General features: G+C 46.3%; 1 protein-coding gene across 6 annotated transcripts; it reads left to right on the top strand.

The window, feature by feature from the left end:
• Window positions 1-1029: 1029 nt before the first annotated feature.
• Window positions 1030-15107, top strand: ZNF789 (zinc finger protein 789). Of its 6 annotated transcripts, none has more exons than XM_045993355.1 (5): window positions 1030-1146; window positions 3931-4008; window positions 9711-9837; window positions 12409-12522; window positions 13777-15107. In XM_045993355.1, the coding sequence occupies exons 2-5, from the start codon at window positions 3940-3942 to the stop codon at window positions 14790-14792; spliced, it is 1326 nt and encodes a 441-aa protein (XP_045849311.1). In that variant the 5' UTR covers window positions 1030-1146; window positions 3931-3939; the 3' UTR covers window positions 14793-15107. The 6 variants fall into 6 exon arrangements, with proteins under 6 accessions (XP_045849311.1, XP_045849317.1, XP_045849314.1 ...); XM_045993358.1 differs by lacking the exon at window positions 1030-1146 and adding an exon at window positions 1164-1213; XM_045993357.1 differs by lacking the exon at window positions 1030-1146 and adding an exon at window positions 1247-1393.

Genomic DNA, 15107 nt, shown 5'->3' with positions numbered 1-15107 from the left:
GCGTTCGGCTACCACTGACCTTCTCAGGATATGTCAGAAGGAGCATCTGCTTCTGGACCATCACTGACCTGGGTAACTGAAATTGTGGGAAGCAAAACAGGGGATAAGGGGTTACTATGACTCAGAACAACCCTATGAAGTTCATAGTCCTAGTCTCATTGTACATGTATGGAAACTAACATACAGAAGGGTGAACTAGTTTGTCCCAGGTCAAACAATTAGTAGGATACAGGTAAAACAAACACCCTATCTCTTTCTCTCCCTCTCCTTCTCTCTCTCTGTTTCTAGTGTTTTGGCCCATGGAAATCAAGTCTTAAAGGGAGATTTCACACAAGTGTTTTTTCTTTAAAAAAAAAAAAACTCAATTTATTTATTAGAGAGAGAGAATGAGAGAGAGCATGAGAGAGGTCAGCTAGGGAGCAGACTCCCCGCCGAGCTGAGAGCCCGATGCGGGACTCGATCCTGGCACTCCAGGATCATGACCTGAGCCGAAGGCAGTCGCTCAACCAACTGAGCCACCCAGGCGTCCCACAAGTGTTTTTTCTTAATCTGTTACTTTTTTTTTCTTTCTTTGCTAAACATGGAATCCGCTCAAAGCTTAGTCCTACTATCCATTACAACTAATCGCCACTGATAATAAATCCTATGTTGCTTTGTTTAAATAGCATTCGGGTAATTTCCGAATACGGAATTTCAGGTAATTACCTATTTTTCATATTCTTACGTATATAACACAGATCCGTATAATCATTCATTATATTCAACATACTATGTTATTCGTCTGGTAGGACTGCGTCCAGGGTTAGCTCTCTTAAAAGATGGTCACTGTACGCTACACTCAAAAGAGGAGCTTTTAAAACACCCAGCTGCTCGAGGGCCCACTCCTAGAAATTCGGATTCAATTGGTGTGGAAAACGAGCATCTAGGTGGTGGAATTTTAGAGCCCTCAGGTGATTCTTACTGGAGATTCCGGACTGCTCCGCTGGGCGGGAACCGGGCGGGGCGGGGCCTGGGAGTCACGTGGCTCACCCGGCGCCCTCTGAGGCCGTTGATTGGCCCCTACCACAGCGGCGGGTGCGTGAGACCGGAGGCTGCGGCTCTCTGAACCTGACCAAAGAGTTCCGAAGCCTCCGCGCTTCCTAGAAGGTACGCGGGGCGAGACGCGGGGTGAGACGCGGGGCTCACCGCGCGCGAATGAGGGTCGGCGAATGGGGTGGGTTTCTTCCGCGTTCGCTCTCTCGGGTTGGGGAGCGGTCATTGGAGGGGCGCCGACCGTATCGCGGGTCCGGTCGGGAACGTCGAGAGGGGAGCCCGGCCCCTATGGCTGCTGCAGGTGGACACCGAGGACTTCCTGGAGGAGGTGAAGCGGCGGAGGGTCAGAGGAGCGCAGCAGGTGTGGGGAGTGAGGAGCTAGGGAGTGGGTGGCGCGGGCGAAGCCCCGGTGGCCGTCCATGGCAGGTGTCAGGGCTCGAGAGACCCTCAGGGGAGGGTGCAGGGCACTTAGGGAGCGTCTTTCTGAAGATGTCAACTTGTGAATATTTTCCGTGGCGTAAGGAAGAGCAAGTCGGATGAATGAGAGGCTGGGGAACGCTGTGGTTTGGTTTGGTTGTAAGCGAAAAGCCGATGGGATCGAACGTTTCAGGAGTTCACATTATTGAGAAGTGGCATTTAAGATTCTGGCTTCCAAATGCACCGTGTTCACGGTAGACAGATAGTTTAGATAATGAAAAGTTTGAGGTCCCTTCCCCAGTCTTGAAGCCGTTGGTCAGTGACATTTTTTGGAGTGCCTCCTTGCTTAAAAGACAGAGCATCTTCCAAATAATATTTTTAGGGAACGTGAATGGTACGAGAGACTTTCTTAAAAATGCACTCACAGAAAGCAAGGTTCACCAGTGGCCCGAAAAGCATAAGAAAAAAAAAAAAAAGAAAGAAAAAAAGAAAATCACTTCTATCCCTTCACTTGTGTATTCCTGGAGAGTAACAATGTTGAGTTTCTAATGTCAAAGAAAAACCAAAGCATAGACCACAGTTTGGGTATACCCCCAGGCCAACCACCCCGAGCTGTGGAATCAAAACTTGAGCTGTCCTAATTTCCCCCAAATGCTGACTCTTCTTTTAGGAAACTTAAGCTATCTTCATGTCATGGTGACCTTGTAGCTTCCTAGCCAATTAGCTAAAAACAAGTAAGCTTCTGCAGTGCTTTTAGTCTAGAAGGATTCTAAGTTTCTCGTAAATAGTCGCAATAAAAAGCAAGGTACTTCCTCATTTCGTGTGTAGGGATGGAGAAATAATTTTCTCACTCCGTTCTTAGCTGAGATCCCAGCAATAAAAGATTGAGAGAAAAACAAGTTTATTAACATGTATGGGTAAGAAATACAGAGAAATGAGTAACTCCTGCAGTGGGTTAGAATTCAGGCCTAAAAATAAATAAATTTAAAAAATCTTAAAAGCGGTGCCTGGGTGGCTCAGTGGGTTAAAGCCTCTGCCTTCAGCTCAGGTCATGATCCCAGGGTCCTGGAATCCAGCCCCACATCGGGCTCTCCGCTCAGCAGGGAGCCTGCTTCCTCCTCTCTCTCTCTGTGTCAAACAAATAAATTTTTAAAATCTCAAAAAAAAAAAAAATTCAGTCCTAAATACCCTCTTAATCGGGAAAGGGGAGAGAGGATGTAGGCCTCTTAGAGGAGAATAAATGAGTTTTAGGAAAGACGAAGGGGTCCTCAGAAGAGCAGACGGAGGCCTGATGGCTTATGACAGTTTGGGTGTGGTGTCACCGTCTAGTCTCATCTCCTGTGACTGAAGTCTATCTTCCCGGGAGGGGAATTTATGACAGTTGAGTTCCTTTTCAAGGATCCGTCTTTAGGCAGATAAGGGGAGTTCAGAGAAAGCCTTTCTCTGTGTTTGCTGCTTTTCAAGTGCCTATAGCTCAAGATAATTGTGGGTGGCATATTCTGCTACACCTTATGCTTTATGAACTAAGCGGTGGCTGCTGAGAGCTCAGCCTCTTCATGCTTTCCGTTTTGAAGTATCCTTGTTTGCTGTATATTTTGCAATAAATAAATAAAATAAATAATAATAATATTTCTCAATAAATATTCATATCAAGTAAAGCTCTCTGAATATTCTTCTGACAATGATTGTAATATGTAGCCTGAAATCTCTAACCGCCCTAAAGTCGTTTTTATACTCTCTGAGCTAATCCTGTAGGATGTAGAAATACATGAACGCCTTCCCCCATCCCCCAAAACAAGAACAAGCAAAGGCTCTTCATTCAGATCCTGCTGGAGCAAGGGAGTGAGCTACCATCCCTTGCTTGGCGGAGACCCAAAGGCAGGCAGGGGTAAGGTTTATGGTGGACAGAAATGGAAAACTCAGATGTGCCCAGTTTGGAGGGTGTTGGTTTGAGAAAGCTGGAGGTAGGTTAAATAAGTAGAAGCAGAATATCCTATGTGTTTGGGTAAGGGAGTGTATTTGGCTTTCTCTGTTGGTCCTCAGTTGTAGGAAGGAAGTCAGAATTAAGGATAAGCTGGCAGTTATTGACCTGATCTTGGTTTGGGCTGATTGCTGCATTGGGTGTGACTTGGGTTCTGGGCTGGTTGTTGCAAGGTGTAGGTCAGAGTTCTGTTCTTGTCTATGGTCTTGTCCCTTTGTGTATGCAGTTTTTCAATGAGGTGCTACAGAACATTTTCTAGGGAGAAGGGGAGGGCAGGGCCCTGAGAGAAAGCTTTGGAAATTGAGCTAACTTCGGAAGTTCCTAAAAAACACCATTCTAACAGCTCCTTTCATTTTTATCCCCTCTTTCAGCAGCAAACATGGTGACTGTATACTGGCTCAGGTGTGTTTGGCCTGTTGGAATTCCCTGTCCCAGGGCTGCCTGGTGAGAGAGCCTTAAATTGGAACTGGCCTTACTCATTATCTTTTTTTCTCCTTCAGTCCAGCCTGATGGCGGCAGTCCTGCCCCACCTCGGAGACCAGGACTTGGAAGCTGTATTCCTGACAGCTGGGTGGAAGGTGAGCTGGGCTTCTCCTCCCCTGCCTCAGGATAGTCCCGGTAGCCAGGCAATGGCTTTGACTCCCTTTTTCAGGTTGAGCCATCTTTATTAATTCGGGGATTTTTCCTTCTTGGAAGGTGGGCTGTAAAGAGCTTGAACTCTGGGGTCAGGCAGATTCAAACCCAGGCTTTGTTGTAAAATGTGTTCCCTTCAGCAAGTTACATAAGCTCCCTGGGCCTCAGTTTACTTATCTGTAAATGGGATGATACTGCTTATGACCAAGAGTTGTGAGAGTTAAGTGAGGCACTTGGTAAAATAGGTCAATAATACTTTATGTAGTTTCTAGTTCTATTTTAAACACTCTGTGAATTTTATTTTTTTTTAAAGATTTTATTTATTAATTTGACAGAGACAGACACAGTGAGAGAGGGAACACAAGCAGGGGGAGTGGGAGAGGGAGAAGCAGGCTTCCTGCAGAGCACGGAGCCCGATGCGGGGTCTGATCCCAGGACCCTGGGATCATAACCTGAGCCGAAGGCAGAGGCTTAACAGCTGAGCCACCCCAGGTGCCCCCACTCTGTGAATTTTAGATACTGTTATCATAGTTGTTCATTGTTTCTGTCAGTGAGTGTTACTGTGTATCAGATATTATCCTTTGTGCTAGAGATAAACTCTTTCTGAAGGAGTTTACAGGTTTTTTGTTTTTTATTTTTGTTTTTGTTTTATTTTGTTTTTGTTGTTTTTGGAAAGGTAGATATGTAAACCGACTCTTGCATTACAGGGATAAAATCTGATCTGGGAGTACTAAAGGGTACAAGGAAGCTTACTTACTCAGGTCATGATCTCAGGGTCCTGGGATCGAGTTCCGCATCGGGCTCTCTGCTCCGCAGGGAGCCTGCTTCCTCCTCTATCTCTCTGCCTGCCTCTCTGCCTACTTGTGATCTCTCTCTGTCAAATAAATAAATAAAATATTTTAAAAAAAAAAGGGGAGATAATTTAGGAAGCCATGGCAACGATTTTGGAAGAAGGTTGGATGAGAGAGAGGGAATTCGAGTTGTTGCAGTTTGACCACGTTGCTCCAGTGTGTCTGAACTTTCTGAGGAATCCTAAGCTCTACTTGCTTCCCCGGCTGCATCCCCAGCGTGCCCTGCCTGCCAGAGAATCCGAGGTGCTCTTCTGTTCTTCCATTCCTGCGCATAGCCTGCTCTCTCCCTACACAGGCAAACTCACATAGTCGTATTTCGAGACTGAACTAAAAACTCCTCTTTGTTAAACCCTCCAACTTCCTACATTAATGGCATGACTTGTCCCTGTGATCCCAAGTAGGCAGGGGAATAACAGTTGCAGATGTGTGGTGAGGCTTAAACCAGACGCTGGCTTATGGAGCGACTGGAAGTGAGAGTAGTTTTATCCTAGGAGCTGGTTTGGTAAGGGAAGGAGAGAGAGCAGAAATCAGACGGGAAGGCAGGCACGGGAATGTCTTTTAAAGATTTTATTTATTTATTTGACCGAGGGAGATTACATGTAGGCAGAGAAGCAGGCAGAGAGAGAGGAGGAAGCAGGCTCCCTGCTGAGCTGAGAGCCCGATGCAGGGCTCAATCCCAGGACCCTGGGATCATGACCAGAGCTGAAGGCAGAGGCTTTAACCCACTGAGCCACCCAGGAGCCCCAGGAACATCTTTTTAAAGATAGGTTTTGGGGCACCTGGGTGACTCAGTCAGTTGAGCAGCTGCCTTCAGCTCAGGTCATGATCCTGGGGTCCTGGGATCGAGTCCTGCATTGGGCTCCCTGCACAGCAGAGAGCCTGCTTCTCCCTCTCTCTTTGTCATCTAAATAAATAAAATCTTTTTTTTTTTAAAGATTTTATTTATTTATTTGACAGAGATCACAAGTAGGCAGAGAGGCAGGCGGAGAGAGAGGATGAAGCAGGCTCCCTACTGAGCAGAGAGCCCAACGTGGGGCTCGATCCCAGGACCCTGAGATCATGACCTGAGCCAAAGGCAGAGGCTTTAATCCACTGAGCCACCCAGGCGCCCCTAAATAAAGTCTTAAAAAAAAAAAAAAAGAAGTTTTGGCATTTTTGCTGATGAAGGGGAAGGAGTGAGGGGAGTGAATGTTTAGGAAAAACACTCCCGTGTTTCTCTACTTTCTCCTTTCATGCCACACTTAGGACACCAGACATGTTGGGGTTTGTCCCACACATCAGGCAATTCTGTGACACCAGTGGGGTAGGGCACCTGCACTTTAACTCAGTTTTGACACTTTCTACCTGGAGTTAACATCAGACCCCATCGGGTAAGGGCTCAGTCCCACGATACTGCCCCTCCCCCACTTCTGCCACCAGCCAGTTTTAAGTCCAGGTTGTCACCTGTGCCTTGACTGGCTATATATTTGGAGCTTCCCATGACCCCCTCCACGGTTTGATTAATTTACCAGAGAGGCTCAAAGAACTCAAGAACACTTTACTTTTACTAGATTTTACTTGGTTTGTTTTAAAAGGCTGTGATTCGGGAACAGCCAGACAGAAGAGGGGCACAGAGCTTCCATGTTCTGAGTGTGCCATGCTCCCGGCTCTCCACGCATGTGCCAACCCCGAAGCTGCCTGAACCCCATTCTTTTGTGTGTGTGTGTGTGTGTTTTCAGATTTACTTATTTATTTGTCAGAGAGAGAGCACAAGCAGGCAGAGGCAGAGAGAGAAGCAGGTTCCCCACTGAGAAAGGAGCCCGATGCGGGACTCGATCCCAGGACCCTGGGATCATGACCTGAGCTGAAGGCAGCCACTTAACCAACCGACCCACACAGGCGTCCCTCTTTTGTGTTTTTTTTTTTTTTTAAGATTTTATTTATTTATTTGACAGAGAGAGATCACAAGTAGGCAGAGAGGCAAGCAGAGAGAGAGAGAGAGGAGGAAGCAGGCTCCCTGCCAAGCAGAGAGCCCGATGCGGGACTCGATCCCAGGACCCTGGGATCATGACCTGAGCCGAAGGCAGAGTCTTAAACCACTGAGCCACCCTGGCGCCCCATGTGTTATTTTTTTTTTTTAAGATTTTTAAAATTTATTTGACAGAGACACAGTGAGAGAGGAAACACAAGCAGAGGGAGTAGGAAAGGGAGAAGCAGGCCTCCCCCCAAGGAGGGAGCCCCATGTGGGACTCGATCCCAGCACCCTGGGATCATGGTCTGAGCCGAAGGCAGATGCTTGACGATTGAGCCACCCAGGCGTCCCCCTCTTTTGTGTTTTTATAGAAGCTCATTACATGGGCTTGATTGAGTAAATCATTGCCCTTTAGTGACTGATTGGATCTCCAGCCCCTCTCCCCTCCTCTGAAATGGGGGGTGGTTCAAACATTCTAATCACATGGCTGGTTCCTTTGGCAACTAGCCTGCCATCCTTGGGGCCTTTCCAAAGATCACCTCATTAACATAAACTCAGGTGTGGTGAAAGGAATTTGTGATGAATGTGGAGACACTCCTTTCAGCTCGACTCTGGAGCTATTTCAAAAACCAAGGACAAAAGACCAGATATGAAGAGAGGCTCCTGCTCTTATCCCTTAGGAATTCCAGGGGTTTTAGGAGTTCTGTGCCAGAAATGAGGATGAAGATTAAATGTATATTTCTCTTTAAGATTTTATTTATTAGAGCACATGCACGAGAGGAGAGAAGGGCCAGAGGGAGAGTAAGAGGGTGAGAAGCAGACTCCCCACTCAGCAGGGAGGCTGGCTCAATCCCAGGACCCTGAGATCATGACCTGAGCCCAAGGCAGATGCTCAACCGACTGAGCCAACCAGTGCCGCTAAATATATATTTCTTGTTAAAAATCACAGCTCCACAGGGGAAAGAGAGTAAAGATATAGAAAAGGAAGAGTCCTCATCGTTGGATTAAGACCCTGGGGGAGACATGAGGGAATGGAAACTGAGGCAGAGGGGAGGGATTGCTAGGAGGACAGCTTCTTTTGTTGAGGGAAAAGAGAAAGTGTTGAGTGAGAATGTAGGTAATGCTTGGTGGGGATGGCGGGGGAGTGAATTAGGGAACATGTGCCCTCTGGGCTCTTTCCTGGGACCTAACTGCCAATGACTTCTGGAAGGGAGTGGTGTGGTGAGCACGTGTCCTCCTAGGCCCCTCTGAGTACCTCCCACTGGATTGTTACCGTGTTGACTCCATCTTTCCCCGTGGATGGTCCATTCCCTAAGCAGGTACCTGGGCTACTATAGAATCATACAGGTTGTACAAGTAGCAACTCCAAGGGATCCCATTCACACAACTGTGATATAAATGGTGCGCTATAAGTTTGAGCAGTGCACAGCCTGAACAGCTGTATCCTTTGGCCTCAGCAGGAGCTGGAACGTTTATTGCTGGCCTACGGCTTAAAGGCTAACAACTTACTGGTGCCCAGAGTTTCTTGAGAGAACGAGGGTAGTAAAGGTACAGAAGACCCTGGGGAGGAATAGGAGGGTGAGAGTTTGGGGCAACATTAAAGGCCATATAACTGAATGTATAGAAATTACCCTGGGGGAGATGAAGCCATTTTATTCCTCAGTGCTTGCTCATACTCATGCAGCAGCAGAGAATGTCTGCTGAGGAGACCTGCAGAACATCTCTGGTAAAAGGAGAGACTTTTGGGATGGTGGTGGGAGGGACCTCGAAATGGTAACTCTGAAAGTCAGGCTCGGTAGGGAGGAAAGAAGGGCCCTGTACTTTGGGAATTCTGGTGTCGGTTTCCTGATGGGTGGTGGTGGTATTTCCTATTACTGAATGCCCTTTCGCTGCTCAGATAGCCCCTCAGGCTACACCGTTTCTCCTCAGGGAAGGGAGTGTGGTGGACAGACACCCGGCCTCTGCCCCAAAGGCTGCAGTTGTGTGAGGCACCTTCTGTTCTCTGCCCACTTGAGTTGAACACACATGTAAATGGAAACTTCTGCCGTATATATTGTACTAAATAGTCTCTGCCCACCTTTGATGTATGCTTCAGCCTCCCCTACTTGGGTCTGTGCCCTCGGAGGCTGACCTTTATACGCCATCAGTGGGTTCTCTTGCCCTCTGGCTTCCGGTTGGATTTTGACAATGGGGTGGAGGGGGTCAGGGGGCCAGAAACCTGGAGGAAGGGTGGTGGCCAGTTTTATTCCCACAGCTCCCTGCCTGCCGGGCTGTGGGATGACAGAGGCCGCATAGCCCAGTCTTGCTTCCTCTCCAACAACCTTCTGGATTCCAGTAACCCTCCCCTACCTTCTTCCCCTTCAGACGCGGTGGGTGATTGTTCCCATGAGAGCCGGCCTTGTTGGTTTCCATGAAGCACCTTCCTTTTGAATAGCCTGTATGCTAACTGATCTTCAGTGAGCTTATTTGAATGTGTCATCTCTTTCCTAGGGGACCCAGGGCAGAAACATATTCCGTGTTAAAGGTGGTATTGTATGAAAGCGGGGTCAGCAAACGGACCTGGACCTGGCGGCAAGTTTTACCAGAACACAGCCATGCCCATCCACTTACCTGTTGTTCCTGCCACTTTTGTGCAGGATAATCCTAGCAGAGACCAAATTGCCTAGGAAGCTTAAAATATTTACCCTCTGGTCCTCTACAGAAAAAGTTTGTCTACTCTCTAATAGAGAAGAAAGAATGAGCTTGGCTGAGTCACTTGACGACCTCAAACCTCACCTATAGAATCATAGTGACAGCTCACAAAGTTATTGTATGAATTGAGCCTATAATTAGTCTCTGTTTTCAGGAGTTGGTGTCCTTTGAGGATGTGGCGATGTATTTCACCAGAGAAGAGTGGAACAAACTTGACTGGGCTCAGAAGGACCTCTACAGAGATGTGATGCTGGAGAATTACAGAAACATGATCTTGTTGGGTAATGACTCGGCTTGAAGATTTGACTCTGAGTGTCTACGCAAGTCCTCAGTCCCTTACTTGCCATTCCAAAAATCAGAGAAACTCCAAAAACTAGTTTTTACCATAACTCATTTGGCTGCAAGACCCAACCTGTAAAGTCATCAAGTGGTCAAACCTGATCTCTTCCTCCAGGAAGCTATGTCTCATCCTTATTTTTCCCACTCGGTCTTTGTATCTGTTAAGCATCAGAAATATCTCTGTGTTTGATTAAGGGTACAGCTCCAACCCCCGTTGGGGGCGGTACATAATAAAAAACAGACACACCACATCACCTTTCTAAAACCTGGAAAAAATTTTGAATCCTGAAACATGCCTGGCCTCAAAGCTTTCAAATAAGGGATTGTGGGCAATGAATAGTTTCCTTTGGTCTAGAGGTCAGAGATGCTTAATCCACTCCCCACCCTGCTCTGCCTCCTCCACATCTGTAAGACCTGTAGGACGGGGCACCCGGGTGGCTCAGTGGGTTGAGCCTCTGCCTTAGGCTCAGGTCATGATCTCGGGGTCCTGGGCTTGAGCCCCGCGTCGGGCTCTCTGCTTGGCGGGGAACCTGCTTCTCCCTCTCTCTCTCTGCCTGCCTCTCTGCCTACGTGTGATCTCTCTCTGTCCAATAAATAAATGGAATATTTAAAAAAAAAAAAAAGACCTGTAGCTGCTGAAAAGATTATGGCTGATTGGATTCTAAAAGTTAGCTTCTTTTCTCTTGCAAAGTCTTTTTCAGTCTTCTCTCTGGAAATGGGTTCCTTCCTTATTGCAGCATCACCAGGTGTCCAGGAAGTGACTCTTAACTGACTTCATTTCTGAAACTTCACTGCTTTTTCCCTCGGGGAGCCTGCCTTTGTCTTATTCCAGTGCAGTCTCCTCTGGGGGGGGGGGCATTTCCTCAACAAATAGCTTTCTTTCTGGAACCACAGATTTGACCTCCACACTGACACTCTTGCCACAGTCTTGACCACCTCTTGTGGGATTGTCCGCCCACCTCTGGAGTTTTTGATGTCTGTTTTCCTTCTAAAAGCATTATAAGAGCAGACTTGAATACACAAAAGGTACAGGAAATTATGACAGGGAGGGGAGAACATTCAGGGATAACACTGCTCATATTTTGGATTATTTCCTTCCAGTTTTTCTCCCCCATGCTCTTAAAAAATGTAGCGGAACATATTCTTCATATAATGCTGTAATTCCGTTAAGTCTTAACATTATAGCATCAGCATTTCCCGATGCTATTAAAAGCCCCCATAAATACAGTAAATGACCGTAATGTAGTTCTATTGTATGATCTATAATATTGAATCATTTTCCCATGTGAGGATATTTAGTTTGGGTTTTTGTTGTTGCTGTTGGCTTGCTTATGAACTCATCATTTTCTATATTATAATTTTCGAATAGATGTTTCTGACCATAAATTCTCATAAATTTCTGACTATTCCCCAGGATACAGAATTTTGGTGTTAAAGGGTATGGGTACTTTCAAATCTCTTTGTATTACCCAATGACTTTTCAGTAACAGAGTAGGAAATAAAAATCCTTTACAGGCCCACTGCCCAGAAATTATCCCCATTAACATTTTGGTTGGACTTTTTCCTTGTATTTTCATATATATGTATACTTATGTACATACACATACACATGGGTAGTTTAAAAAGATTTGGATTGTACTTCACATGAGCTTTGCATCCTGCTTTAAAACCTATAGGGAGGGGTGCTTGGGTGGCTCAGTGGGTTAAAGCCTCTGCCTTGATCAGGTCATGATCAAGGGTCCTAGGATCCGGCCCTGCATCGGGCTCTCTGCTCAGTGAGGAGCCTGCTTCCCCCCCACCCTGCTCTGCCTGCCTCTCTGCCTACTTGTGATCTGTCAAATAAATAAATAAAATCTTTAAAAATAAATAAATAAATAAATAAATAAAACCTATAGGGAACATTTTCCTATTTTAATATTCTTGAACGCGGGGCGCCTGGGTGGCTCAGTGGATTGGGCCGCTGCCTTCGGCTCAGGTCATGATCTCAGGGTCCTGGGATCAAGCCCCACATCGGGCTCTCTGCTCCGCGGGGAGCCTGCTTCCTCCTCTCTCTCTGCCTGCCTCTCTGCCTGCTTGTGATCTCTCTCTCTCTGTCAAATAAATAAATAAAATCTTTAAAAAAATATATATTCTTGAACACATGGATTTTTAGTATCTGACTAATACTTTTTGCCTTCATTGCATTTACATGCCCTGTTGATGTTTACTTTATATTCTGCTTTGTGCTGGTACAACTCTGCTGAACAGCTCTGGTCCATTCATCTTGGTCCTAATTGTTCCGTAGGCTGTATCCCTAAGAGTGAAATGACCACATCTAAGAGTGTGATGGTTTTTGAGGCTTTCCATAAAGATGGTCAGATTGTCAGAAAGACTGGGCCAAATTCTATTCCCACCGGTCCTTTTGATTATTATCCTTATCTGTTTGCCCCTGTAGACCCAAGGGTGTTACGCTGAGCACTAGGACATCTCTCCCTGACTCACTAACCACATCCCATTTACTTCTCCATGAGTAGGATTTCAGTTTCCCAAACCTGAGGTGATCTGCCTGCTGGAGCAGTGGGAAGAACCGTGGATCCTGGATCTGCCAAGAGCCGGGACTCGGAAGGCTTCCAGTAGTGCTTGCCCAGGTGGGTGAAGAGAAGAAGGCCCAGTTGAGTGGAAATCCTGAAGAGGCAGGAAAGCCATACTAATGAAACCCCCTGTTTGCCCCAGAGCCCGGGGTTTGGTGTATCTCCTCCCACTTTTTCATCCCTGCTGCCCTCTGAAAGTAGTACATGTGACCATTAGTCCCATTTTCCAGATGAAAAACCTGAAAGATTCAGGGCCCCTGTTTGGCTCAGTCGGTGGAGTGTGCAGATCTTGATCTTGGGGTCATGAATTTGAGCCCACGTTGGGCACAGAGATGATTTAAAAGTAAATAAACTTTGAAAAGATTCAGATCTCTGTCACACAGTAGATTGAGAGTTGGGATTCGATTTCAAGTCTGCCAAGCTCATTCATTGCAGTAGATTTCTTCTCTAAAGCAGCCCGTCCGACAGCTCTTATGCCAGACTAGATATGCCTTATTCTACCCTCGTTACTTTTCCTTCCTCTCTGTTTTCTCTTGTTCCTTTGCTTTCATCTTATTTTCGCATTCCCATGGTGTTTCTTGACATATCTGCTTTTTCCTACTTACTGTGTCCTGATTGCTGCTTCTGCCTTTTTCCATATCCTTCTCCTCCAGGGTTTCTCAGCTTCTGCTCTGTTGACATTCTGGGCTGGATAATTCTTCATTGGGGGAGGGGGGGCTGTCCTGTGTACTGTAGGATGTTTAGCCATATCGTTGGCCTCTTCCCACTAGATTTGAGTAGCACCACCCCAGCTGTGACCACCAGAGAGGTCCTCTGACATTGCCAACTCTCCCCCAGGAGGCAGCATCACCCCTGGTTGAGAACCACTGCCGTATTCTCTTGGCTTTTGTATCTACTTCCCTCTGGTTCCTTTCCTATTCTGTCTTACACTTCCCATTTTTAAGAAGTTCTCCCAGAACTATTGAAAACCTGCTTGTTGAGAAAGTATGAGATACCTTTTCTACACTTAAGGGGCACTACAGTACTCAGAGGAGGTTATTTTTCCAGTGGAGGTGATGGGTTTGTTACGTTCTTACTTCTCTGGCACACACTTGTGCATTTTTCTGTTGGTTGGTTCATGTCTGGAACTCTTTCTGCTATTGAAGCCAGGAGTCCTGTGAAAATCAGAATTTTGGCCCCTTTAGCCAGATGATGTAATTAATAACTAAGTGAGCACTTTTTAGCTTCATTTGAGTGATAGCACACTCCGTTGGCTTCTCTTTTCCTTCTGCAGTGCACAGGTCATTTCTATGTTTTCTTTTTATTGGTTAGGTTCTGAGGCCAGATGCAAGACGAAAAAGCCAACTCCAAAACAGAACATTTCTGAAGATTCAGGGTCCTGTAAGACATCAGTGGTAAAGCAAAAGATGGCCAAGAGACCTGCAGAAACGTTACATAAATGTAGTGAATTGGGGGACCTTTACAGACGTGCCTTCCCTGCTCTTGGTGATGAATGCCACAAGGACTTCCTGCAAAACCTTCCCCCCCTTAGTCAAGATCAGAATTCTCAAACGCGGAAGAAGCAGGGCAGATGCGAGGAGTATGGAAAACCTTTCCATCAGAGAGCGCGGCTTTTGAGGCACAAGCAAATTCTTACAAACGTAAAATCTTATGAATGCAGTGAATGTGGCAGAGTCTTCCGGCGTCAGGCAAATTTCCTTCGACATCAGAGAATTCACACGGCGGAGGATCCCTTTGAATGCGACATATGCGGGCAAGCCTTCAAACAGAAGTCGACTCTTGCTGCCCATAGACACTGTCACCCTCAGAAAAAGCCATATAAGTGTCATGACTGTGGAAAATTTTTCCGTCAGATGGCGTATCTTATTGAACATAGGAGGATTCATACCAAAGAAAAACCCTATAAATGTAGTGAGTGCAACAGAACCTTCAGTCAGAATTCAACCCTTATTCGACATCAGTTAACCCACAGCGGAGAAAAACCCCACAAATGTCTCCAGTGTGGAAAGGCCTTTGGTCGGCATTCGACCCTTCTGAGCCATCAACAGATTCATACCAAACAGAACACTCACAAATGCGGTGAATGTGGAGAGGCCTTTAGCCGGACTGTAGATCTCATTCAGCATCAAAGAACCCACACCAAGGAGGAATTCTTTGAATGTAGAGAATGTGGAAAAACTTTCAGTTTTAAGGCAAATCTTCATCGCCATGAGGTCATTCATACCGGAGAGAGGCCCTACAGATGTGACAAATGCGGAAAGTCTTTCATCTGGCGCACAAGCTTTATTAAGCATCAGGGTACTCACAGGGAACAGATATCAATGTGACGCTAACTGGAAAAAGACCATTGGAAGTGCCCCAATTTACTTTCTTACTCCTACCAATTCTATGACTTCTTACCCAACACATAAAAACAAAGATCTATTGAGGAAAAGGAAGTGGCACCTGAGAAAATTTAGGAATCTTGAGATTTGCAGGAGGAAAATAACAACAGATTGTATATTGGGTTCAAAAAGCAATAATTTGCTTTTAACCCACTGGGTGGCTCAGTGGGTTAAAGCTTCTGCCTTTGGCTCAGGTCATGATCCCAGGGTCCTGGGATCGAGCCCCGCATCGGGCTCTCTGCTCAGCGGGGAGCCTGC

Source organism: Meles meles, chromosome 21 (genome assembly GCF_922984935.1).
Source record: "Meles meles chromosome 21, mMelMel3.1 paternal haplotype, whole genome shotgun sequence".
Taxonomy (NCBI): Eukaryota; Metazoa; Chordata; class Mammalia; order Carnivora; family Mustelidae; genus Meles; species Meles meles.
The sequence above is the reverse complement of the archived record's forward strand: the minus strand, read 5'-3'. Positions and strand labels throughout refer to the sequence as shown.